This window comes from Hetaerina americana, unplaced genomic scaffold, assembly GCF_022747635.1.
Source record: "Hetaerina americana unplaced genomic scaffold, ioHetAmer1.1.p SCAF_5, whole genome shotgun sequence".
NCBI lineage: Eukaryota > Metazoa > Arthropoda > Insecta > Odonata > Calopterygidae > Hetaerina > Hetaerina americana.
This window is the reverse complement of record NW_027287095.1, coordinates 67,121,390-67,149,046: the sequence shown is the minus strand read 5'-3', so window position 1 is coordinate 67,149,046 and position 27,657 is coordinate 67,121,390. Positions and strand designations below refer to the sequence as shown.

The window sequence follows — 27,657 nt, the reverse complement described above, 5'->3', positions numbered from 1 at the left end:
TGGTAACAATTTATTTATTTGAAATCTTTTTTTGCACGTGATCGAGACTTTATGGTCCCTAATCATTGTATCAAGGACAATGGATGAATCTTGGATCTATCAGTATGATCCAGGGATTGAAGAGATGAGCAAGGAATGGAAATACGGTGACTCACCTCCTTCAAAGAAGCCTAAGGTGCAGAAGTCTGCAGGTAAGGTCATGTTCTCTGTTATTTTGGGACATGGTGTGGAGTTGTCTTAGCAGACTACTTGGGGAATGGTCTGCCCACCACTGGTGCCTCTTACTGCACTCTGCTGAGGTTGTTTGAGGAATCAAAGCAATGTGGCTTTGAAATGTTGCCAAATTCACCCTATTCTCTCAATCTTGCTCCAGAAAACTTTTTTTCCCAGAACAAAAAAATCATTGTGGGTTCAGAGATTTGACATAAAAATGATATCATTCAAGAGATCAAACAGTGGTTTCTGATGCAATTTGGTGAATTCTACCATGACAACCTTTGAAAAGTCAAGAAACACAGAGGAATATATAAAAAGCGGTCATAGGACATATTCCACTGTATTCTTTTCAGACTTTTTCCTTTCTCTTTTCATGACTGATGTTTCAAAGCATCAATCATGCATCCATACAGAATCTTTGTGGGATGTTGCCTTGATGTAAATTACTGAGTTGACCTACAATTGACTGTACGAGTTAATTATAATTGTTGAGGTTTGTTACAAGAAAATTTTACTTTGGCCAATTTCCATTGTTATGACAGACATTTATTTTACATCACTTGTCAAACTGTTACATACAGATATCACTTGCCATGGCATTCAGTATTTCCTTCTTATATAATTACCTTAAATTGAGACAAACACTGAAATATATGGTAAATATTCTTTTAAATTCACATCGAGCAAATGCAAGTAAGAATAAATCATATGACACCATGTAAGTTGCTAACAGAAAGTTCTTAGCGAAAATGAAACTGACCTTAAGCAATTAGCATGCCAACTTATCTAAATAGAACATCATGTTAACCCAACCAATTGGCAAATTACCTCAATGTTCATTAAGGTTTAAGAAATGTAGAAATCTGTTGTTTTTAGAATAATCAAAGCCTTAAGGTCTTAAACCTTTGATTCAGATTCATTAAATTCAAATCCAGTTATTCTATTTGTAAAAAAGTTGCACATTTTGCCACTTCTTGGGACTATTTAAAAAAAATAACATGTTAGTGTTTCATTAATCAGGTTTTTCTTAGACAGGAAGAGCTAAGACGCACCTTGACTTTTATCCCAATTGCAGCTTATGCTTAGAGAGAGAAATTGCACATAATAGGTAAAGAGAGAATGAAGTAGCAAAATAGTTGGCATATTCTGTTCAGAAAGTTAAAGAATGGTTATACCAATCTCATTACATTCTTGTCCATATGAGTGCTAAATATTCATTCCTTCAGTTAACCTTAACATTTTTACTTGCAGTTGCAAACTGTCTGGAATTTAAGATCAGAAAGGCTAGATTTTTTTTAGTTTGTAATGGTGTGCTATCTTATAACCATATGACTGATGAGTTGACATAAGTATTACGCGAATTCATGCATGAATTCATAATATTTCATGAGCCAACCAAAATAGGTTATTCACCACCAAAAATATGTTAATCTGGACAATCAATATGATCATTCCAGTAATAAAAAGTTTTCAATGAGTCTAAAGAGAACAGTCTAAAACCATTACCAAATCAGTATAATAAAATCCCATAAGTTAGTAGGCACAAAGATAAATACAAAAGGTGTTGTATTTTCTGGAATATAATTTGGATATTCCATATTCTCTGCTAAAATTTACCTCAATAACTAGCAGATGCAGTAGTTATGGCCGGGAATATGCAATGTGTTACATTTTTATTGATTTGTTGGCACAATATGGGCTGATGCCACAATTATTGCGTACTTCTTCCAAGTAATCAGTCATTCTAGAACCACTATTTGGCAGCAGCCTCTCTTTAGTTCACAGCTTTTCACTGAAATAAGCTTAGTAACACCTAGCTTGAATGCTAATAGCAACACCAATTTGAACGACGACAAGATTTTAATTCCCAAGGAATTTTTTTTTGAGTGTCCACATATGCTTACTGTCACATCAATTATTTTATACTTCAATAATTCCATAAATAAAAACAGGAATCCATTTACAAAATAGATACAATATTTTTGAGGTATAAAACAGTATAATAAATTGTAATAACAATTTTTGGGCCTTTAGATTAGAAGGGTTCTTTCAGTTTCCTCCTAAAATATTTCCTCTTCCCCAGTTGTGCTGGTTTCTTCCAAATCCACCACCCCGAACATCATCACGCCTGGAAGCAGGAGCTTGGCCAAAGCCATGGATCCCTCCTTGTCGATTAGGAAACCAGTCATACCTATAAATTTTAAGGAAAAATCAAATATGAAATTCATTTCATTGAACATACAATATAAAAACAGGCATGATAATTTTTGAACAGAAGAATCTCATTTTTGCATCATTTAAGTAAATTCTAAATTATAGGAAATTTATTACAGAGCAACTGCATCCAAGAGATTCACCATCATAAGAAGAGATTCTACTTTTCCATAAGTTTGGTTTGGTACAATGCATTTAACTGTGATTAGGTATCTCATACAGCACCTGATCACAGTGAAACCCCATTGCACCAGCCCAAATGAATTCTGGAGAAAAGTATGTTCCCTCTTTTATTTGATGGATATACAAAACTTTCATGAAGTGAAGCCTGAAACCTTAAGGTTTCTGCAACCTGCAATCGCACACCCTGCACAACTAGCAATCAAAGTGATGTGGTGAATAACTGATCAAAGCACTTTTCCTCTTATCAAGTGGAAAAGTGCTTTTTCATTATGCTTGACTTCCACCACATCACACCTGAAGCTACTCAAAGTGATGTGGTTTTGAAAATTTTCCACATCTGCCCTATTCTCCTGATCTCACCTAAAACAACTTTTTCTTATTCCCAAAACTCAAAAAACCACTGCGGGTTCAGCTGGTGATAATGATTGTATCTACCTGAATGAAATCAATTGATGAATTTTTTTGTAAAAGCATGATTTTTAGCCTTATAATGCTGATGATGATGCCAGGGATGTTCCCAATTTGGGAATAGGAAAACATTACAGGGGGCAAGCTCTAGCAAATAAGGAGGACAACCGAGAATGATGACTTATATTTTGCCAGGAACTGGCGAACAATCAATGCCGAATGTGCAGGTGCATTGTCATGGTGAAGGATCCATCCATCATGTTTGGTTAAAATAGTGTGCACTGTTGAGTTTGGTTAAAATAGTGTGCACTTTCCAAAATTCAGTTCATCAGCTATCATTCGGACAGTTTATCGACAATCGGCAAGGGTAAGGGACCAAACATGATCAATGTTGTCATCAACACAGGTGGTTGAAGGTCATCCCAGCCTTGCATCATCCAAAAAGTGGCGTCTTGTCGTGCATCTTTAAAATGCTTAAGCCACTAAAACGGATGCTTTCTTCAGAACATTATCACCGTAAACAGCTGCCACCATTTCAGTATTTCTGGATAATGTTTACCGAACTTCAACAAAAACTTGATGCCAATTTGTTGCTCTGTGATTTCTTCAATTTCCATTTATGGCAAACAATAAAAACAAGGAAAAAAGAAACTAACATATCTGCCACCATAGACAATCGACAATCTGCCAAGCACAGATGGCTCATTGGGTCTCAGGCAACTAGCGCCACTAGTGGGTGGGGCTATAGTCCAAGTCATGGCCACCAGATTGCACCAGTTCACACATTTATTGCACAGTCCACGTACAGGAACAAAGATAAATGCATACAGACTATCAGAGTGGGCAGGTATTGATGAACCAGAGGAATTTTAACAAGAAAATTATAAGAAAAAAATTTAAGACCAGCTTACTTGGACATGGAGAATGAATTATCATTAAGGTTAGCTTACTTGAGGAAATTAAATTTAGGAAAACTGATGGGAAAGATGGTATACCTGGGCTAATATTCCTAAAATGTTGAAGGAGAAGTTGTTATAGTCTGATTTGTACCACATGCAAAGTCGGAGTTTTCTAGATGAAGCACAACAATGATTTATGCGATCAACTGAGGATAGCTTCAATTATGAAAACTGTTCACAAGACTGAATGAAAGGAATTCATTAATAGAGTGAACCAGAAAAAAATATATAGCAATACAATAAATGCATGCATAAAACATATGCTTGTAAAGATTTGAATTCAAGGTTGAGGCAGAGATAACTTATCTGATTCCATCAATTACTTATGTATCTACTACTAAGGATAACTAGGACTAGTTTTTTCATTTGAGTTTTCATCAGGGGACAAGTTGAACTAACTGAAATATTATAATTACATATTTTAATCAGCACTTTCGCAGAAGTTTAGAATAAATGGTAATGACTTACAATATGCTAGGTGTTGCTAGTAGACTGGGTCCTCCTAGTTCTTGAGGGTATGTGAACATCAAAAAGAAATATAGATGGCCAACCATAATACCAACCAATTCCAAAATTCCTCTGCAATAAAAATGAACTAGGATCAGTTTTATCAATCATAAAGGGAATAAGCAAACAATTCATACTAATAATGATACGTACCCGCCGGATATGATGAGTTTGAAAGCAAATAGCACCCATGGCAAGTACATTGCTTTGAATTGAGATCCAAACCAGAAGTTAACAATGACATCTTTATTCAGTTGACACCAAACATACAAAACGCTGAGGACCATTGGGTCCATCAATAGCTGAAAATAAATATTTAAGTGGGAATCAGCATTTTGCCTGAATATTAAGAGCTTCTCTATCTTTATACCTAAAAAAAATCTCTTTTACCAAAAAGACATTGGCATGACCATACAGTAATTGGGACATTATTGGTTTAAAAGATTAAATAAAAATTTCAAGTGAAAAAATAAGTCTTATGAGCTCTGAAGATACTGAATAGGAGAGAAGTTTTAATTTTTATCAAGCACAAAATAATTTGGAACTAAAATTGATACAATAAACACCTATAACTAAAGTTGGAGGAAATGTTTTGCCTTTCATTGTTCTGAGATAACTCTTAGCATGGTTTAGTGGCAGTTCACATTTGATCAGTGGAAAATAAATGGATGTGAAAATTCTCCACATCATATATTTAATGTGACCAAATTGTGATCCAAAATTGCTCATAATGAAATACCAAATGGCCATCAGCAGTGCACCTGCCCCCCTCAGACATAAAAAATGGATCATTTTACCAATTTTATTTTTTTAATATAATATACTAAATGAGACAATTCTTTTATTCCTTTTAATTATTTTCACTGTATCAGAATGCAAATCCACTACTAGACTCATAATCCAAGCCAAAAGAATACGTAGTTAATAGGAAAAAACAATATATTCACCTATTTAAGCACCATTTTGACACCTAAAACAAGGAATTAGAAGAAGCAGTAACTACGGCCATATGAATAATATGGGAAGAATCATCACCAGGTGTACTCTTAATAGCGGGCAAAGGATATGGTGAGGGAAATTAGAGATGAGAAATAAATAAATAAAAATAAATTAAAAAGTGAAATGATTTAGGATGTTTAGAACAGAAGTGCACAGAACATTGAGGGAGGTACTTTCCCTAAGTGCGAGTTACAGGACTAACGCTGGAAAATATTCCACAGAAGACCTGTTTGGGTTAGTAAGATTTGCAAGGGTTAAGACATTTATGCATACCCAAGTGAGTGATTGGCTGGCCACTGGTGCAGGGAGAAATCTCTCGCAAGCCCTGGGTGTGTGAGTGCTTGAGACTAACAAGGATCAATCTATTTAGTACACCCAAGCTAGAGAGTGCATGATTAATTTGCATTTATTTTATTACTTGTGTTTGGTGGGGACAGGGAAAAATCTCTCCCAAGCTCTGTCTGGGAGAGTGATTGATAAGGGCAGGGGTCAATGCTATCTAGTACTAGTTGGCGAGAGCGTTTTGCTGTTGTATTTTGTTTCATCATTAGTTCTGTTCTAACCCTCTATATAATTTTATTTTTTAATTCATTTTTATTTATTTTTCCTCTAATTTCCCTCACCATATTCATGGCCTACTATTATACGTATGGCTAGGGTCGATTCTTTCTACAATACTTTAAATAAGATTTAAAATTTGGTTTTGCAAAAATATGGAAGGATAAATGTATGGTAACTGGAGCTACAGTACTATTGCAATACCATCTGCAAAATTCCTGATTTGGGAAATGCTGATCAACTGGATATTTTAGCTAATTTATAAATCTGCATATATGTACAAAACATAGGTTATATTGTCACAATATGAGGTAGAATAAAAAAAAAGAATGCTAACTCACAGGGATATTTACAAGAAGTCCAACAATCACACAGCATATCCAATTGAAAAGAAGCATAAAGAGATAGTCAGCAGGCCTTCCGTCAAAAACGCCTGAAATGATTTTGAAATCTAATAATCCATGGAATAAATTTAATGAACATTATATGCGGCTTTATTCATCAATGTATATGTTAACATTGAGCTTTTTACTATGCTCCCTTTTCAAAGATATTTACTGTAAAATAAACATGCTAGGAATGAGTCTGGTTTATCTGCAAGCCAGGTAGAGTAATTAATCAATTCCTTTTTACATAGAAAATTATGCTATCATGAAATTGAAAAGCAACATAGAAATAAAACAATCAATGCGAAGACATTCAAATCTATTGATAAAATGGAACGTATTAAAATTTTGGGAGTGATTTAAATTAGTTCCAAGATTATAAGTTTTCTATTAAATTATTTAACTGAATGAATAAGTAGTGATTTAAAGAAAAATCCATCCGGACTCACCTGTTTCCAATCTTAAGGAGTAATTGTATAAGAAATAAAGATTAATCATAAAATGAAATCCAGTTGATGGAGTCAGCGGATAGTAAAATAATGCGGTCGCTGGCCTCCATATCTGAAAAAAAATTAATATTTGTAAAATTTAATCTTGCAGGTACCCAAACCTGAAAAAGAAAAAATATTAGGGGAATATTTACCTGGAATTTCCGAACAAATGGTTCATATAGCAAAATTAAGGAGTAATTATGAATCAAGCCAAATCTTCCAAGAATTGAAAAACATATTGTTAACCCAAGCCACCACCTAGTGAAAATGGGTAAACTTTTAAACCAATTTGCTATATCACTCATTTTTTCCCTTCAGTAACCTGGAAAGAAAGAAAGTCAATTAAGCACTTAGTTATGCTCGTTTCCTGAGCTATGCAGACAGAATGACTACAGACTGTAAAAAGCTAATAGTATGAATTTAAATGAAAAAGTTGTAGCAATCCAAGAAATTAAGTATACAGTACATTCAGAAGTTAAAATCTGATACACATCACGAAATTGAAAAAACGACGCCATTATATTGGGAAAGAAATGGCCCTGTAAATGAAAAATGACTGCACACTAAAAACTACATTACCCCGATTATAATTTTGATTAATTACATCCTACATGTACCTGGGAAATGCGTATATAGTATTACCATAAAATAATCTTAGCCAATATTTTGGCAGAGGAAATATTATAAATGAGCTTCAATCGGGTATAATATTTGTGAATAAGTAAGGCAAGAAGACATTCATTACGGTGGAGGATAAATCAAAGTATGTTCATTTCCGTTAAGATAGCAAAGGCCGTGGTTAGTGGATGTATACCGTACAGCGAAAATACACTAGTTGGCTACCTAGTTCATTATAGTTATTTCATATGATGGATTTTTGATGCTCCACAATGGCTACAAGATGTTTAAACTTTATCGAGAGTTATTTCTGGATGCCAAAACTATTTCTTTTTTAATAAATGTTCCAAGGAGCCAGCAGGTCCTACACGAACAGATTTGGTTAAAAGATCAAATAGAATACTGCAACTGTTAGATATGAGAAAAAATAAAATATCAGCGTCGCTCGTACAAAGAGAAAAGGGTATACAAATATATGCTTGCACAACACAGATCAAGTCATTGAAAAAAAAATATGATTAGAGATTGATTGTACAGTATTAGAGATTTAAAGCATACTTGAATTTAAAGAGATGGGTTACTAAGATAGTTGAAATATAGATTTTTTATGACAATATAGTAGCTAATTAATGGACTTCTCCAGTAGGCGTTAGGAAGTTCAACCTAAACAACATTTACAGGGTACTTTACAACACCGCTAACATATTATATGTATCTTTCCAGCAACAACTTTAAAAGTTTATAATATAGCAAAAGTGACCATCAATCAGTTGTGTCATTCAATTACGTTCCGTAGTTGATTGCAATACATATCATTTTATGAACGACAAACAGAAAAACACATTGAACAACACAAATCAAGCACTGTATGAATTAATTGAAGACCATTCACCAGAATGCTAAATTCATTCTCAAGTACATTTAAGAATACGATACATAACTGAAGGATCGTAGGCATTTGACGAAAGAACATTTCTTACTGAAAACTGCACATAAGTTGAGGCTTCCAACTAGAAACTAATACCTCAGCCGGAAAAATTTGAGTGCAAAGTAAATTAGCGATTCTACAACACAATAACTGTACTACATTCTAAATAGATGCAACACTAATATTATGAAACCAACTGTCACACTTCACCTCATAAATATTAAAAATACACGATAATCAGTCACGTCTACATATCACAACGGTTTAGGGTACGAAACTTGATGCTCATCTTCAAAAAATGAACGTCAATCCAACAGAAGTTCTGTAGCACGTCGCATAGAGGGCTGCTTTGAGGGATATCACATACAGCAGCCGATGAAGTCAGAAGAGTACTCGGATATATAGAATAAAACGGAAAGAAAATGTATACGGTACCACTTGAATTAGTTAGCCATGCCAGAAGGGTATGTAGTTTGTACAAAAGAAGTTTAAGAAACCTGGAATCCTGGTACGATCGGAGGTATGTATGTATGTGTTTGAGTCTAATCTTAAGTTTTATAATTTACAAGACCTACATACAAGTTTCCTTTCTCAGACCATCATTTCGCTATGAAGCGGTAGTTTTACGTGAGCGATTTGATAGACATAAAAATGAAAAAGATATGATAGTAGCGAAGGACCTTCTGTTGAAGGGGGAGCAAGAATTATTAGAGAAAAGGCATTGGCAGCCGAAGAAATGTAAGTTTAACCAGTTTTCATACATTGTTTTTGTACGCGTTGTTTCCTTATGAGGGATTTGCTCACTTTCATGCAGTTGCGAAGTCTCCTGGAGGTTCTGCTTTTGAGCGAAATGTTGTCCCTCCTGACTGGGTCCTCGATTATTGGAGTCCTCAGGAAAAAGCTGCTTATCCTGACTATTTTGCTCGAAGAGAGCAAAGGAAGAAAGAATACATTCAGTGGTGGGAAAAGCAGTACGGGAAGTATACGGAAAAGGATTCGCATCATTGAGATGGGCTCTTAGAATTTGTTCAATCTGTAAATTTGTAATGAATTGTTTTGAAAATATGTTGTAGGTTAAAGTAAATAATAAAGGCATGCATTTTCGTGTATTACCAGAGGAAATATCCCTCTGTGTACCCGAATATACTGATTCTGACATTTATTGTAAATTTCTGAGGCATAAGATTCGATTGGTGCACTGTTGCTGTACTGCATTCTGAGTCATAGTTATATTGTTTTTCACCGATATCTTATGCCAATTCGTGTGTCCAATGAGAAACTCAGGTGGTTGTTAAAAGGTGGAGCCCCTCGAACTTTTCATGTGGGATGATCAGGATACCATTGTTTATATTCTCCCTTATTTTATTTCAGCCAAACCTAAATGAACCAAAACAACCATAGGCAAGAGTTATTACCTCGTACCATTTTAGTACCCAAACCTAGCTAGTTTTTTCTTCTTACGTGTTTGTTTTTCACGAGTGCATTAATTTTTATTCAATGCAATTGTACGACATTATAGGATCATTTATAATTCATGTTCCAAGGAGCCTGCAGCATAGCCTGTGTTTCCATACTCTCTTCTATATAGAATAGCAATAAACCGTGTGTATTGTTGTCCTCGCTAAGGTGGTATGATATTTTTGCGGCGGAGTTTGTTATGAACTAGAAAGCCGCAATTTCGAAGAAATCCGCAAGTAGAAAGAAAGTTAGCTCTGGATAGACCTTCCCAAACTTGAGCATGATATATTTCTGGATCATCACATGAAAAGGAACTAGCGCCTCTACTCTTGATTTAAGTTTCACATGCTTTAGGGTACCAGTTGAGCTTTCTATCAAGCTATCTGTTAGATTTGATATCAAGTATATATTTTTGGTAGCATTGCATAATTTTGCTGACTTCTTTCAAATTATCTCGAGAATCTCTTTTGATTGATTATGAATGAATTATATCCGTTTTTCCAAGGACAAATTTTGTTACTTAAGAAAACGAACAGTTAAGGTAATATTTTACTTTTACCGAGAACTAATACAATTTTCTCACAAGGGGCTACATAGACATGCATGCATAAATGGTTATATTACAATGCAAGTACCTAGGTCAAAATTAATAGTGTCTTCTCTCAGATTTACCATGTCTAGCCTACACATTAATAAACCAGAAGCAATTTTAAATATTTCTTCTTCTTGAGATTGTCTTGATGCCTATGTTTGGCTTTAATTGATTTTTTGGTTGCAAGTTGGTTGATTGTATAGTAAAATAGAGGAAGAAAGAGGATCTTTGTTGTGGGACTGAAGAAATGGCTTTTAGGGTAGGAGGTGATATGGGTAATTTAAAATTGGCTTCCTATGGTAATTTGCAAACATTACAAGACTTATCAAAATAGTTTCTCCAAGCATTATTAAGTGTGCAGATACACAGTTATGATGAGGGTATTTACAAAGTGCATACATATAATGCAACAACAGAAAGCTCTGTGACTGATGGGTACTGACATTGGGATCTGCATCTGACCTTGGAATGAGGCTGATTCTGCAGGGTAAAGTGTAGTTGTTCGAAAAGTATTTCGTAAGAGAAGACAAATCATAATCAACTTCCGGTAAAGTTAGCGGTGGCAATTTAAACGGCTGAGACACTTGGAAATTAAAGATAATATTCAGTTTGAGACCCTTGACTCTGAAAATTGATCAAATGGATAATTCTGAGATTCAAATGGAAGGTATAACTGATGGGTACTCTAGTTAATAGGAAATAAGGAATGGAAATAGGAAAGCTGCTCTAATGAGCTTGGAGCACTTTAAACTATTGATTGTGTATGATGATGACAATGTTATGGATCCATGGAAGTGTTGAAGTCTTCCAGCTCGTAGTAGTAGTAGTTTTGAGGGGAGGCGACCGACAGCTAAGGTCATTTGCGCCATAGGGGAAGGACAGGAAAGGATGAAGGGTGGAGAGAAACCCGGCGTCGGCATTAGCCTACTCTTTACGAAAGGCGCCAAGGGGTCCGCGGCTTAACGTCCCATCCGACGGACGGCGTACTCACTCAAAGTGCCCTCCACAAAGCACCTCAAGTAGGGATCGAGATACCTCTGAAAAATATTCAACACCGCCGGGATTTGAACCCGCGCCCTCAGGGTGGGAAGCCAGTACGTTAGCCCCCGCACCATCTCGATCCCCTTCCAGCTCGTATGCTGCCAGGAAGTCATGCACATGGGGCAAGGAGTAGGGGTTAACTCCTAGCAGTACAATGTATAGTGACACTTCTTGAAGTGCAGTTCATGTAAGGGTAGAACACAGCAAAAGGAACCAGGAGTTTCAGATGAATATGTGAGTAGGCTCAATGCAGGGTGCATGGTGAAAGATACCATGTCAAGGAAAAACCTGGCTGTGAGTAAATACACATAGGTGCTGGAATCACCATGGAATCTCAGTCATTTGATCTCCCATGCAAGCCCTAATGAAACGCGAGACTGGAAAACAAAAACTTTTTCGGTAGGATGCAGTATGGGAAGTCATTTAGTCATTTGTTATCACTTAACTACATGACACTTGAAGAGTTAAGTAGGAACCACCCACGATTATCAGCCATTCCAATCAAACATCCTATGATAATTGTCTCTATAATGGAGTAACAAAACTAGTATAATTGGACCACAGAAAACAAGCTTAACACAGCCAAAACATATTGTTATTATGGTTAATAGGAAAAATCGTAAAGTCTATTTTTTTACTGCTCTTGTATGTCCAATATTGGGCAAACAGAAGTATGGCTACCAAATAATGGTTTCATGCAATTTAGCTGAAAATATTCGAGTTCCATGTCTTTGAGAGAAAAAATGCATTAATAAGAGGTAAGAGGCCCAGATACTTTCCCTATGAGTAACAGTGACCTTTGAGTTGGTTTTTCCCTTGCAAGGGTTTTTGTGGGATGATGACCGCGGAAACTTTGCCTCCCCCACTGCAGGGTACGACACATAGCCGATTGGTCAGAGCCCCATTGTTGCCAGGACTAATATTCTCTGTTGTGTCCATCATTTTAATCATGGGAATGATAATTGAGGTGGTTTCCTGTTGCCTACCTCAATAGTTTTTTTAATGTGACACCATCACTTATTGGTCGCCCCACCGGTGTCAGATGCCTTTTCAGCCACCTCACTGAGGAACAGATGCTGCATGAACTACCTTTCATCAGGCTCCTAACCTTCGACCTATCTGGCATGAGTGACCCTACTTGGAGCCATTGTTATTACCCCCGTCAGCACTGCTCTAGGGGTCATTGGATGCTTCTACCATGTCCATGGGAGGGAAATCTGTTTTTATCACAATCATATATGTACATATATTCCTTACCACTTACTATGTGTATATATACAGGTATATGTATGTGTGTGTGTGTATATATATATATATATATATATATATATATATATATATATATATATATATATATTGATATCCCACGTAGCTAAAGTTGTTCTTAGGATCATAAACAAAAGGATAGAGAGTAGGGCAAATGATTTTTTAGGGGATGATCAGTTTGGGTTTAGGAAGGGGAGAGGTACGCGTGATGCCATTGCAGTAATGAGATTATTAATCGAGAGGAATATAGAACACAACCAGGAGGTATTTGCCTGTTTCGTAGATTTTGAAAAAGCCTTCGATAGAGTGAATTGGGAAAAACTAATGAGTATTCTGCAGAAAATAGGAATAGATTGGAGGGAAAGGAGGCTAATCCGCAACCTGTACATGTCTCAGACTGCTCAGGTGGGAATGGGGAGTCCGGTTGGGCACTGTTAGGAAGAGGTATAAGGCAGGGTTGCCCATTATCACCGTTGCTGTTCAACCTGTATGCAGAGGAAATGATTAAAGAGGCATGGGAAGAACTGGAGGTAGGAATGAAAGTGGGCGGGGAATTCGTAAAATCAGTTAGGTTTGCTGATGACCAAGCTTTAGTTTGTCAGTCAGCCAAGGGGCTGCAAGCATTGCTTAGTGAATTGGAAATTCAGTGCGACAGGTATGGGATGAGAATCAATATTAATAAAACAAAGGTTAAGTAAGATCTGGTGCTTTCCCGGCGTATTTGATTCGTGAAGGATTCTTGGGTCTTCCACTGGGTCAAGGGTTCCATATTGGCCGACGTTTCGATGCCCGACTCGTGCATCGTCTTCAGGGTTGATGGCTGCCATTCCGTATTTTCCCTCAGCAATGCATGGAAACCGGTGCTAAACCAAGTAAAGAAAGGAAGGAACAGACCACAACTGCCCGGCGACCAATCAGGAGGTCCCCCCTCCTCGGGCCAATCACAGGTCACCTGAGGCGTGAGCTCAGGTATATAAGACGGCCAAATACGGAATGGCAGCAATCAACCCTGAAGACGATGCACGAGTCGGGCATCGAAACGTCGGCCAATATGGAACCCTTGACCCGGTGGAAGACCCGAGAATTCTTCACGAAAACAAAGGTTATGTGATTTTCAAGAAAGAAAAAGGCTAAGCTTAACATTAAAATAGGAGGGCAAAAACTAGAGCAGGTAGAACAGTTTACGTATCTCGGTAGTGTTTTGGACCAACACGGTCAAAGTAGTAGGGACGTAAGGAGAAGAATTGCACTAGGCAAAGAGGCTTTCACAAAGAGGAGGGAGTTGATGACGGGGATGTTGAGTAAGGATGTTAAGAAAAGACTCGTAAAAACTTTGATATGGAGCGTAGCTATGTACGGCGCGGAAACGTGGTCGTTGAAGCAGGAGGATAGACGTAGACTGGAGGCTTTCGAAATGTAGGTGTGGAGAAGAATGGAGAAGGTGAAATGGACAGAGAAGAAAACAAACAAGGAAGTACTTGGTATGGTGGGCGAGGAGAGGGGTTTGTTGGGAGAAATCCTTTGGGGGCAGGAAAAGTGGATGAATGGGGTATTGACCGGCAGTGGGATGTTAAAGACTGTAATTGAGGGGAGAATGTTAGGCAAACGAGGAAAGGGAAGGAACAGGATAGGGATGTTGGATGGGATGAAGGGAGGAAGAAAGTACTCAGAGCAGAAGAGGGACTTGATGTAAAGTAGGATGTTATGTTTTGCTAGGGGTCACAAATAATTTAATTAGTAATTATGTCCATCCAAAAACCTACCTTAACCGGTAGATTACTTAATAATATATATATATATATATATATATATAAAATAAAGCTCCTACCAAATAAAATCCACCACTTCACCCGACCACACACACCACATAAAAACAAGCCCACATCTGATGCATGACTTGTACCACCTATTTCCCCGGATCGCAGACTGAAAACCTATTTTAAAAAACTGTTTCCTATTTAACACAACAATGACGTGACCTCATCCTTACTAACCCAATAGGTGAATGCATTACCCCCTTATCAATTCAGATGAACAATCACTGGTTCTCCTGCAATTCTGCCTCACTCTCTTCTCTTCTTATCCCTTCACACACCAATTCCCACAACCTTTCATTTGACCAGTGTTTTGCCTTTTGCATCCTAGAATCCCTACCTGATTCAGCCACCAAGATAGAGGTGAGAACTCGAAAATCTACGTATATACAAGCTTTCTGATATTTCAAAATTCCCACCCTTAACCGCCATCTTTAATTTCCCTCCAAGCATTCCCTGCATCTCCCCCCCCCCCGGTCCCCTAACTGCTCTTCGGAAAATTTTCAGTCTTACTTGAAGAAGGCCGAAAGCTTAAAGAATCTACAATGTGAGTGTCCATTTAAGTGTTACTATTTTATTTGTGTTCTTTTGTACCGTCCAAATATTATACTGCTCATGTGAGTGTTTCTATATCATCGATATATATATAGTATACACAAGGGTCGTGGTAGTCCAGTGGGTAGAGCGTTGGACTGCTGACCGGAGGGTCCCGGGTTCGATTCCCGGGCAAGGCACTCCGGGCACCTGCAGCTCCACCCAAGCTTAAGTGATTTTTCGGGTACCAGGTCTTCCTGGGAAACCATAACCGGCTCAGGGAAAGGAACTGGCCCCCCTACCCTGTTGTGTGAATTTTCACACGCCGTATAGGGCTTAGTACTGGGTGATCTCTGCCATCAACTACTAAACCGACCTTCGGGTTGATTACTGTGTTTATGTTTTTTTTATATATATACACACACACACATATATATATATATACCACATCAAAGAAGGAAAAAATAGCAAATTTTTCACAACACTTCCATTAAAGGCTTTGTCTCATTCTGTCAATTCTTTTTGAAGTGGAAGAGTAAATTAGCTACTTAGAGTCCATTGCTTTCATTGTGGTTGCTCCTATTCAGTAAACTTAAAGGATATAAGGGAATCATGATGGTTAGATGGCTGATGTACTAGCTTCCCACCCCAAAGACCCGGGTTTGAATTCCAATGGTGGCTGGGTTTTGAGAGTAGGCTAATGCTGACCCTGGGTTTCTCTCCACCCTCCACTCGCTGAACATCCTAACCCTACCAGATTACCCATCTCTCCCTCCTGGCACAAATGACCTCAACTGTTGGTCTCCTCCTCTATTAACTACTTCTTTAAGGGTATAACAAGTATTTACAAGAATCTTGTCCGGTAAAATCTGGTGAGTATTGGGTACTGACTTTTGAGCTGGCAAAAGTTAAGAGACAGAGGAGGTTGGGCTGGTGTAATAATTGGGTAGTGTTGTAGTCACTTTAGGATAACTGACTTTACTTAGCAAATATATTCCCACCTCAAAAATTTCCCCATGAGATCGAATTCAAATTGATAATATTCTTAATTGCATTATAACAATTATAATTTGCCTTGTTTGGGTCTTAGTTAAATAATTTTTCTCTTCCAGAGACATGGCAACATGGTTTGAAATTTGAATGACAGTCTAGACCATCTCAGAGAGTTACAATTGTGGAAAGTTGCCTAAATAAATATTAAGTAATTCAGTATGCAGTGACTCTACTGATTCACATAACAGTATATTTGTTCAGCAATTTCTAGTTGTGCTGACATTGAAGTGCTGTATGCAAATAAAGGAATACAAATAACTGATTTAAAAATAGCATGTATCTTTCCACTCAATTTTATATTCCATATCACTAATTTTGACGCATCGGCGTCATCCTCAGGTGCAGAGTTACACATAAAAGTTGCTTATTTACATATGGTGGAGGTGAAAGAAATCGTACCAAGTGATAGTGATGAATCCGAGGGCTCCAAAATTCTTTGGGTTACCAAAATTACACAAATATAGCATTCCAGTTAGACCAGTTGTCTCCAGTGTCACCGTGCCATCAAGGAAATTAGCCGCACTGTTGAAAATACAATTCAGGGAGTTTACTTTGTTTCAACCCAAATTTGGATTGAAAAATTCAGTGGACCCCTGCAAAAAACTATCGTCAATTACTCCTCCACCTTCCAATCACAGACTAGTGTCCTTCAATGTGCCCAACTTGTTCATGAATGTCCCAGTGTATGAAACTATCAGGATCATTTATCAGCGGAACAGGAACTGAAGTGTGCAGGAGCGGAACTACTATTCCTCAGTGATTTTGAAACTTGAAAGAGTGTGTGTGCGTGGAGAATTATTTCAAATTCAACGGGGGCTATTATCGGCAAATGGAAGGATTGGCAATGGGATCCCAATTATCTTCACTCCTGGATATTTGTACATGAATGACTTTGAAGTTAAATTATTCAGCAAAACCATGGTAGACACCCATAATATTCATTGCTGATTCTGATATGTGGGTGACATATTCATTGTGCGGACGGGCACGGATAGACAGCTAGATCGTTTTCTTAAAATGTTTGACATGCAATCTGACAGAATTCAATTCACATGTGAGAAGAAGGAAGGGAAACTCGACTTTTTGGATGTTAAGATATCAAAGGTAATAAAAGGTTTTCAGTATTCTGTAAAGATACAGCCAAAGGTCATATCATATCATTTAACTTCTAACTTCACTCTTCCCAAAAAATGCCCACACATCATTTTATGTTGAACCGGCTTTTCAATGCACCACTCTCTTAGGACAAGTACAACCACAAACTTAATAATATTGGACAGATTGTAACAAAAAATGTATACAACAGTAGCTGTATAGACTCAATGCTGGCAAAAAAGATAATGAATAAAATAGTTTCACTCTTTTATCATCCCCCTAAAGTGATGGACACATCCCAAAAAAAGTGGTGCAAATTACTGTTCTACCAAGATGCATTCCTGAAAATAGGGAAGGCCTTTCCAAAAGACCAATTTAAGGTTGCCTACTGTTACACAAACAATCATAGATGCTTTTGTGATAGAACAAAAGACAGGACTGATAAATTATTGGGTTATTATAGAGATAAAAAGAGTTTTTGGACTCCAGTCATTGTACAAGAAAGTAGAAAACTATGCAATATATTCACAAGCAAGATAGGTTCAGTATTTAATAGAAATTATATCAAGACAATAGCTAGAGTGCTTGTAAGGCTGTCCTAAACAGAACTGGTGCCATATTAAATGAGTTTGTGATTTTCCACAGATTTTATATCACAGTACAACTCATTTCATCACAAGTTGGTGAAATGCATTGAACTGTGAAATAAAATCTGTGGAAAATTACAAACTCATTTAATATCAAGGTCATACAATTCCTTAAAGTGTAGCCAGAACATATGAAGTACATAGAACTGTTAATAAAAAGAGACGTTTCAGGTGTACGGTGGAATATCACAATAAATTTAAAAAATAAAAAATAGGCAATTTTTAATTTATATAGAACTGGTTGCCGCTAAAATTCTCTTGAGGGTTCCTAACTAGCCGCCAGTGTTAATAGTCCCAATTTAAGGACAGAATGTGAAAGATTTACTTGTGTAGGTAAGTTCATCTTTGCACTCCATGCATTTGATCACATGTCAAATCAATAAGTAAAAATTTTTATTATTTTTCATTGTCTTCGCTGCACATATATAACAACTCTGGGAAAAAATGTACATCTATCTGTGAGGTGAACTGAGTCATTTGTAACATGAGCCATTTAGCAAAGGTGCGGCATATACAGAGGTTAGCACTTTTGTACAAACAGTGCAATTATAAAGAAAAAATAAAATGCAACACCGAACCTTAATGGGTAAATAAAAGGATTTAATTTAACAGCAATTGATGCATAATGCCATTCCAGTGCTGAACACGAATTGCTTCCGCTATCCTGTAGTGTTTTCAATTATTCACGGGGACTCCCATTGCAAGGAGACCATTGTAAAGAACTTCCCATCACCTACATGGTGCATTGGAAATCATTCATGTGCTTCTTTCCAGAGTTCCAAAAAATTAAACAAGGCTTTCCCTTTGAAGAATAAAATGAGAGAATAGTTCTTATTCTACCAGCCCAACCTTATTTGAGATACTGGTATGGCGGGGCATCATTTTTCGGTGTCATCCGTCTTCCCAGGAGGAACTTACTCCCGGAAAATCACGCAACTTCAATGTGGGAACGTCTACTGGTTTGAATTTCGTTTTCTCCAGCCAATGCGACCAACCAGCCTCAAGGTGCCCTTCTAATGCCAGCGTAGTGGAAAAACTCCAGTTTGCAGAAATGAATTTCTGCATAAATAACACGATAAAATTTCATTCTTTAAACAAAATTATATACAAGGAATTCCTTGGTTGATCATCCATGACCCTCATACAAGTTCCACCACATGGATCAGTGTGAGATATTTGATAGCATACTAATCCTTGTATCCCCAATTGATAAACGCCCTAGAAGTTGACGTCTAAGCTGAACAGTCTCCTAAACACAATAGAAAAGGTTTTTATAAGTTGCATATAATAAAACCAAATTCTTATTAAGTTTTCCACGAGAGTATGGTTTGCGCCCCCAAGCCTCGAAGGCTAGACCTCGGGCAGCCAACGCAGACAGGACGATGACAGAGAAGCCTTAGAAACTATGCAAGCGGAACGACCTGGTGGAGAACCCGCGATGGATTCATAAACAATATTAGCCGGGAAAATACAGGTACTACATGCATTTCAACTCATGGGAAATCTAATGAATGTAACACCTGAGAAAAATTGAAGTGTTACTTTTTCCGCTAATTCCATCGTACAAGCATGATAGTTGAAAATTTGATGTTGTTCGTAAAATAATGAAACTATAGGTAGTAACTAAGAAATGAAACTTCTTAGTACACCAAATTAGTAGGAGTTAAAATTTTCTTGGCACCAGATGACTTCACACTCCGAAAATATGATCACTTGATGGCAAAGGAAAAAAATGTACATAATACTGTACGCCAGCTTCACCACATACAATGCAAAGAAATTTATTTTATTAGGCGACTAAGCGAACAATATTTGCTATGGAACATGTTTAACGTAAGTTTAGGGATTAAAAAATTGTTTCCATACAGCATTAAATTTCCCCGCTGATTACATAATTTTAATCGAAAAGTTTCATCCATCCCCTAATTTTATCTTCATCGATAGATACGCCATCGTGTGCTCATCCTACCACCTTTAGTTCGTTCAACTGCCGTACCGCACAACGACAAGCAGGAAAAAGCGCCACTCGGCGTATATTATCACTGCTGCCGAGGAGCACTCTTTCATTCGAGTGCTCGAGATTCATTTAGAGGTATAGAGCTCCTTCGCGGACGGATTAGATTACATTAAAAAAAGATTTAACTAAGTTGGGCGAAATATGAATGTGTTATAAACATTTTTTGAAGATAATTGTTAGGTGGTGAACATCGTGTGCCATGGGATTAGGTTGGCGACTTAACATTTTGGCTCTGTCGCTATGTTTACTATTTGTGGTCGCCGGTTTAAGAGCAAGTGGAGGTGTTGCCAGGATTCACCGTAAGTGAATATCCATGTGTATTTCATAATTTGAGTAGAGCAATTATCTAGTTGCATAAGTTTACTCATAATATATCCCACTGCTGCATGCGAATATTTTCATTTTTTCTTCATTAAGAACCCATTTCTGGTTGCCGTTATATTTTACTCGAGCAATTTCTTTGACAGTCCTGAATGTTATTATCCCCTTCGATTCATGTTTTCAAGTCGGAAATAGATGCGGTTGAGTGGCAGAACCTACAGTTCGCAGCTTAACAAGAGCACACTGCAGGACCCTTTTCGGTTAATTTACTCGTTCCTAAATGTTCTGAGACATATGTTTTCAGTTTCACATGACCAGGTGCCTATAAAGGAAAGATGTCGGGAGAGAGCGGGAGTTCGGGAACTGGTTTCCCTGTCGTAGCCGTATTCCCTCTCGACATCGTGCGTGGGAATTGGATTTGTTTGTTAGAGTTAGTTGTCGATGCTTGAAATAAGTTCGTGTTGTTCCCTTTTTGACCCGGAAAGATGGGATGTAGAGTTCCATTTTTGGAGCGATAGGATGTACACCTCTGTTGTTATTTATTGTGATGGCTTTTATTTTAATATATCCTTAAATTACCGAGTTGCTTGTTCATTTTCCTAACCCGATGTTTTTTCCACGGTGAACCCTGAATGAGATCAGAGGAGAAACGTTTGAAGCGATGCGTCATGTTTTAGTTCTTAAATCTTTCTAAGGTGGTGCAATGGATTTCGAATTGTAACTGAATTCGGTCTTTGAAAAAAAGGCAATCAGTAGATTTCTTTGGCGTGGAACTTGAGAATTGGTGTTGCAATATGTTCGCATAAATTTTAAGGAGTGGCGTTGCTGCTTTCATTTTTTCGTCGGGCAATATTATGAGCACATTTTTCTGTGTCGTCGTCTTCTTGTCACATTAGAATTATTAGCGGGCCCCTAACGGGGTAATACTTTTTGTAACTATTTCATCTGAATGTAATGGGAAATAATGTGGCTACATGATTGAAGTATCTAGTATTAAGGCTTTTTTTTTCTTCCTGACAATTTTTTGGTAACGACAAGTCATAAGACTTATTTAATTACCATCTTAAGTTGTACGAAGTTGACGGTTCCTCGATGTAAGTTTGCAGCCTATGTGAATCCCCTGAGAAATATTCGTTGCGCTTTCTGCAAATAAGGGCCAGTGTAGATTTCATTCAAATATTCCCTATTTTGTACTTTTTGGTTCTTTTCAGCCAGATAACGACCATTGTTCGTTCATGGTAAATGAAGGATTAAAAAAAGGACCTTATTTAATCACCGCATACTTCAAATTACCTTAAACCAAATCAACAGTATAGCCTCAAATGGCTATCCACTTTGGGGAACGCTACAATTGGTTTTAGTCAAATACCTTCATAGTTATTAATTTTCTTATAATGCGATGGCGCATCTAATTCTTAAGGTTTTTGCACGAAATTATTACACGAAAACATCATTATGTTGCTAGCTTTAGATTGCCTTCATGATTTTTTTGTTCATCAATTCTCAAGTTGAAGTTGGTAATTGCAGACTTCAATTTTCTTATAATCCAGATAATATCGTTTATTTTAATATTTCCTATCTCCCCGTTAGTCTTACCCTTTCCTTCCTACGGAAATATCTTGTTTTAAGAACATGTGAATTTTAAATTTGTTTGAAAGTTTTACAAAATACGTCAAAATCGTAAAATTATTTTACAATCAGCATATTTTCACGCTTAGCACTTTGGATTGCTAATGATTGAAATTGAGCAGCTACCTATGAAAAAGATTTTTAGTACTCGTAAATAATATGAGCAAGTGCCCAATTCTTGATTATTTCCCCATTGGCTTGAAAAATAAAATGTCCTTACTTCCACCTCTTATATTCTTACGGCCGCTGGTTGCAGTACAGCGTATACTATTTCAACAGCTATCGACAAGAGAGCCGAGTGTTGTTGTTCGTGTCAATAATGCGGTCCAGCGGGTTGCCTCCCAGTAATTCGATTGCGATAGGTTCTTCACTTGGCTTTCGTGAGGGTATTGCAAGTGTCATATTCCAATGTATTTAGTATCATCATGTGTTTCGTTTGCCTGTGATTACCTCTCCCAAGAATGTTATTGCGGTTGTAGGTCGTTCATTGTTACATTTAACGCACTGTTTGTCAGATAGTCACTTGATGCATGCAGGAGCGTCTCGCAAGTCTTACCTTAGCAGGCCTTCAAGGGGGAAAGTTTGACCATGCTGATGGAGCCGGGGGGTAATGGTTAATATGGATTTCATTATTCCAGCGGTTGCCTACATTAAAGTAGTACTACACGCTGCGGCGATGATTCCCATTTTGTTTCGTAATGTAGCTGAGGACCCAATGTGTAATCAGTAGGTGAAAGGTGGTACACTTTTTCTTGTTGGCGGTTGATGGTAAATTATCGGTTGCTTTGACAAGTAAATTTTTAGGCACCACATGTTTGACGAAATCCGCGAGACATTGAAATAAATAGTAAGTAATTGCGCTAATGTTACAAAAAATATCAGTAACTAAGAACGTCATATTCCAATGTATTCTCTTGCTCTTCGTAACAGCCGTCGGTTATCGTTAAAAAGCACGTGTTGACTTGCTATTGGAACATGTCGAGGTGCTCTTGGATGTATTCCTCTTGTCAAAATGACTTTGTCCAAAATACACAATGAAACGTGTGCAGGTCATTCTTATTTTTTTGCATATTTTTCAAGTCTTAATTCTTGTTTCGGTTAATAATAGTCGATGTAAATCCAGTCACAAATGAGTGGAGATGTTTGCAATGTTTTTATAAATTATTAAATCGTGTGCGTATTCATGGAAAGCGGCGCCTCGCCGTCGTCCCCATAGCATTCGTTGGTCATGGGCGTGCGCGTACGTATTAGTATGAATTCATACTCGAAACCCCATTCCCGCAATCAGTATGTTAGCCAGTTGTAGAGTAATCTTAACCTTATTGATTCCAAAATTTGGCGCCTATGAAGTGTCATACTTTTAAGACGCAGGCCGCACCCCTTACAAATCGGCGCCTTGGCAGGGCCTATACTTCGCCTGTGACATGACGGAGAGTGTAATGTGTTCTGTTCACAGCAAAACAAGGATGCATTTTATTTTCTCAATACCTTCTTGCTTATGGAAAGCCAAATAAGGACATATCTAAAGACCTTGACTCCGTGTTTAAAGGCTGATGGGGCATATAGATTACGAATCTTTAGGGGAGCAGAACTTTTGGGTCGAATATATGCTTTCAGTATACTGCTGACCAAAATCTGTTTCTAGAAAACTGACCTCGGGAAATGACTTATTCAACCTGGATTTTGGACTGAATGGAAACCGTAAAACGAAAGGTTGTTAGGAATGGAAACAGGAAACTCGGCGTGTGGCGTAGTGAGAAATTAACAAGCTCTATGGTAAAGACAATGTTATTACACACCTTAAATTGATGTTGAGCCCAACTGTTCCCGAGGGTAAAATTAATTTAGAACGATTGAATGGAACGTATCAGTTTTCTATCGAGTTGTCATTTTATTATTATATAATGGAGTAGAGCTGGTGTTGCACTGCCTCAACGAAACCTTTATCTCAATTGAGAGATAAGCTTTTTAATCGCAGATATTATTGAAAGAGAAGTGCAACAGATAAGTTCCGTCTATATCGCAACCCAAATTTTCTCTCTCAGAAATATTTATTTAGCTTATTTTTCGATTTCTGGAACGCATGGTAATTAAAAAAAGAGAGAAGTGTTTGCGATGGTGGAATTCGTCTCTCCTGGTGTTTGCTGTGGCATATTTCTGATCAACGTTTTGTTGTTTTCTCAGTTCGTCTTTTGGATGATTTAAAGTAAGACGTATCGGTATAATTACCTATAATCAGCGCCGTTCATTTTATTGCAATACTTATGTGCATGGAAAACATACGCGTCACATTTCTAAGTTACTTTATTATAATTATGTGGTGAAGAATTTTGCTACTGCGGTTGTTCGATTGTTAATGCCAAAATTAGGATGGGCAGGAAAATCTGGAGTGTCTCTACTTAATTAATCTATTCGGAAGCGTATTATCAATGAATATGAAATATGAGGGAAGAGAAATTATGATAAAATATTGCATGTGCAAATATTAAAAATCACAGGGAATATTTAGTATTAATTGAAGAAAAAAGTACCCGAAGAAACTTAAAAATAATATTCACCCTCATTTCTACTTCGGCAATGAATATCGTTGAACTTACTACTTACGCTGCACGAATAGAAGAGTCCACAAGAAAAGTGTCTGAGATAATTTGCTTCATTTATAATGGTTGCGCAATTAGAAGTAGCAAATAAATTACATTGATTTATATTAGTTTCAATTTAGGTAGGTTAAAAGCTTGGTTAGAGTCTTTTGTTTTTCCCTTTCCAATTGCACTCACATTCTAATCGAAGTTTTGTTGACAGTCATCCATGTTTTTTCAATTTCATTCCATCTCCATATTCATTGTTAGGTTTTTATGATTGGCGAATTTTTGTCCACATCTCCACCGTCCCACTGCGATTTGCATGGTTATAGGTTTTTTCTTTCGAGAGGGAGGGTTTCATGCGTAAGCGATTCGGAAAGCATGGAATTGCGGCATTCCTGTGTCAAGCAACATGCCATATTCCTCTTTTTGTCAAAAGGTAGGGTTGAGAATATTATTTTATAAAAAAAGATACCATTCAGGCGTGATATGGTGGAATATCGTGATTAATTACAAATTTGACTTCATGATGATGTAGTTGCATTGAAACCGGTCGCGTTAAATTTTATTTTGTGGAAAATTGCCAATTTTTAATTAATATTTTTTTACTCGAGAGTTGCCATCCTGTCTTCATTTTATCGTCATTGCCATTGCGGTTAGGATGCTATTTGCAAGTAAATGCATGCAAATAACAAAGACAATCTCTTTCTTTTTAAGTATGTAACTGCTGATATTTGTTGGTATCGAATAAGTACTCCGTTTCACTTGAATATTCTTATTTAGAATTTAGCGTGTCCCACCCACCTCCAGTCAAATTGTCTATCAAGATATATTTCGGACGGTATCTAAATACTATTTTGTGCTACGTACTCGGGTGGATTCCTCCTCTTTGCCGTTAAGTATTTCCTTCCTTAGTTCTTTTTGTCCTCTAGCAGTCGATCAAGAAGTCTATTGTTTGCCTTTTATTACTCGTATCCCTGGCATTCTCCATTGTCTCGAGCTTTAAAATAACACTAGCTCCCATTATCTACCTTCTTAGGCTTTCGTGTAACAAAGTTCTCTCCAATTCATTTGAGTTTTTAGTATTCCAGCTCATTTGTTTAATTTATTTACTTGAGTCTCCTTCATACCCACATCTAAAAGGCGTAGCCTCCTACCTATCTACATTCGTCCTTTGTTCAGTGGTCAGATTTCAGATCCATATAGCGCTGCTCTCTATTTTAAAATATTAATTAATCTTTCCTTTGAGTATTTACCTAGCATGAGTGTCATCAGTTCCCTTTACCCAGCAAATGCTTGTAGCAAAGGTATTCATTCTTTTTCTACGTCCCTACGGCTGAGCCAATGATCCTTCAAAGTACTGCCGATTCGTTAACTGTTTCACCTGCTCCAATTAATTAAAGTGGAAAAGTATGTAGAATAAATGAGTTTAGGGATAGCAACGGGCTAGGAATAGGGGTGATGTGGCATTGAGACACTTTGTAATGTGAATCGCCGTCGAAAATTATTTCAGAAGAGGAAATCGGTTTGGCATTAATTATTGTTTTTTCGCATTTAACGGATTCATTACCGAAAGTTTACTTCAAGTGAAAGATACTGGAAATGTAACACCATTGGTTCTGGAGTACATTAATACCACTGGAGTCCCACCACTTTACGTGACAATACTGAATAAATTGGCACGTTTATGATACGAGTAACTAGTAATGAAGTGATCTATCGCTATAGCCAGCGGTTGGTCTCGGAAAATCGATTAGGATGATATGTATTTCAAGCGATATTGAACACCTATACGCACGTATGTTGTTTTGTCTTCTGAGAATAGAACCCATGGTTTCGCAATTTGTATGCTCACAAGAGGGTTACGAGCTTAGGGAGTTACTCAGCAGGATAAAAGGAAATTAAACGCCTTGGTTGAAGCCTTCGTGTGTGGGTTAGTTCACTTATATGATTTTCAAATAATGGGCGAGTGACTTTCGATCATGAATAATACAATCTTATATATTTTATGTACCCTCGTAATTAGCTAATTGATTATTGTTTGAAGTCGTCAGTGCGCTTATATGTAAAGTACGATCAAAATGCTCACGTATTTAACTTTTTCTGAATATTTTGATTGATATTTGTCTCTCCAACCAATATGCAGAGGTTTGTAGCTTAATAAAGAAGACTGCTGAAATTCATTCAGTACGTCTTGTACGATAAAGATAATAGAAATTCGTCGTTTCTAATTTAAGCATAAAAATAGATGGTAGCCCATACATGTGCACCTATTAACGAATTTGATTTTCTAGGGCCATTAAAAAAATGCAGAAGTGTTAACTGTGGCTTTATTGCCTAAAAGCAGATACGTCCTTGTTTCCACGCTTAAAAAGCATTTCTGTTGCACGTGTTTGGTCAGACATAGAGAAAAAATCGCCCCTCTTGGCTGGGCTTTAGTTCAAACTACGGCCTTATGCTTTGCCAAATTAATGTGTATTCAAGATTTTTCATTAATCTCGTCGCTTCGTCTTGTTTACGTTGCTGCTATTTGCTGTATTTTAGATTGAGATAGATATTTATGTATAACTTAATTGAGTTAATTTATTTTATTGAATAAAAGCCAACCAATCATCATCGCCTTCCACTCGAATATATTGCAGTTTATAACAGCACAAGCAATACTTAAAATGGAGCTTTATTACTTAGGAAATAAAGAAAAGTAGGCTTAGGCCTCGCTCATTAGTGAGTTTACATTTTTAATAAATGTTCAACAAGAGCTTATTAACGCGGGTATTCAATGAAATCTTTTTCCGACGCTTAGAAACTTTTTACCATTCTTTTAAGTATTACGTATGTTAAGCTAGCTAAATATGAGATGAGACTCCATCGGTATGTGCTTTTCTTCTATCCCCAGATGTTGAGCAAGTTGCAAGTTGTATCTTCCTTGAAGTATTCGGCGTAGATTTTTTTAGCGCCGTCTGGCAAGACGGGGATATCCCTCAGCTGTTTGCCTAACAATATGGCTCGTGATAATGTATATCTAAGTCTTTTTTTTACTCCTCCGACCACAGACGCCACTGTTCACAATTTCCCTATACTATATTTTCCGTATAGAATATGGCTTTTCATTTGTTTTCGGTCAATATTTTGACGTTCCAC

General features: G+C 37.1%; 3 protein-coding genes across 4 annotated transcripts in view; 2 read left to right on the top strand and 1 right to left on the bottom strand.

Annotated features, from left to right (window-relative positions):
* Window positions 1-740: 740 nt before the first annotated feature.
* On the bottom strand, window positions 741-8,745 carry Der-1 (derlin 1). 2 transcript variants are annotated; one of them, XM_071591828.1, is made up of 7 exons: window positions 8,678-8,745; window positions 7,074-7,243; window positions 6,880-6,991; window positions 6,386-6,477; window positions 4,641-4,789; window positions 4,449-4,559; window positions 741-2,407 (listed from the first exon to the last, which is right to left on the bottom strand). In XM_071591828.1, exons 2-7 carry the CDS (start codon window positions 7,224-7,226, stop codon window positions 2,266-2,268), a joined length of 759 nt encoding a protein of 252 aa, XP_071447929.1. In that variant the 5' UTR covers window positions 7,227-7,243; window positions 8,678-8,745; the 3' UTR covers window positions 741-2,265. The 2 variants fall into 2 exon arrangements, with proteins under 2 accessions (XP_071447929.1, XP_071447930.1); XM_071591829.1 differs by lacking the exon at window positions 8,678-8,745 and adding an exon at window positions 7,765-7,942.
* A 47-nt stretch (window positions 8,746-8,792) lies between these two features.
* On the top strand, window positions 8,793-9,609 carry ND-B22 (NADH dehydrogenase (ubiquinone) B22 subunit). The gene is made up of 3 exons (XM_071591830.1): window positions 8,793-8,987; window positions 9,063-9,205; window positions 9,282-9,609. Exons 1-3 carry the CDS (start codon window positions 8,890-8,892, stop codon window positions 9,473-9,475), a joined length of 435 nt encoding a protein of 144 aa, XP_071447931.1. The 5' UTR covers window positions 8,793-8,889; the 3' UTR covers window positions 9,476-9,609.
* A 10,460-nt stretch (window positions 9,610-20,069) lies between these two features.
* Window positions 20,070-27,657, top strand: part of LRP1 (LDL receptor protein 1) — a 206,232-nt gene continuing 198,644 nt past the window's right edge. The window contains exon 1 of the mRNA XM_071592477.1: window positions 20,070-20,283. Within this exon, the coding sequence (XP_071448578.1) occupies window positions 20,184-20,283 (100 nt within the window). The 5' untranslated portion in view covers window positions 20,070-20,183. The remainder of the gene's footprint in view (window positions 20,284-27,657) is intronic.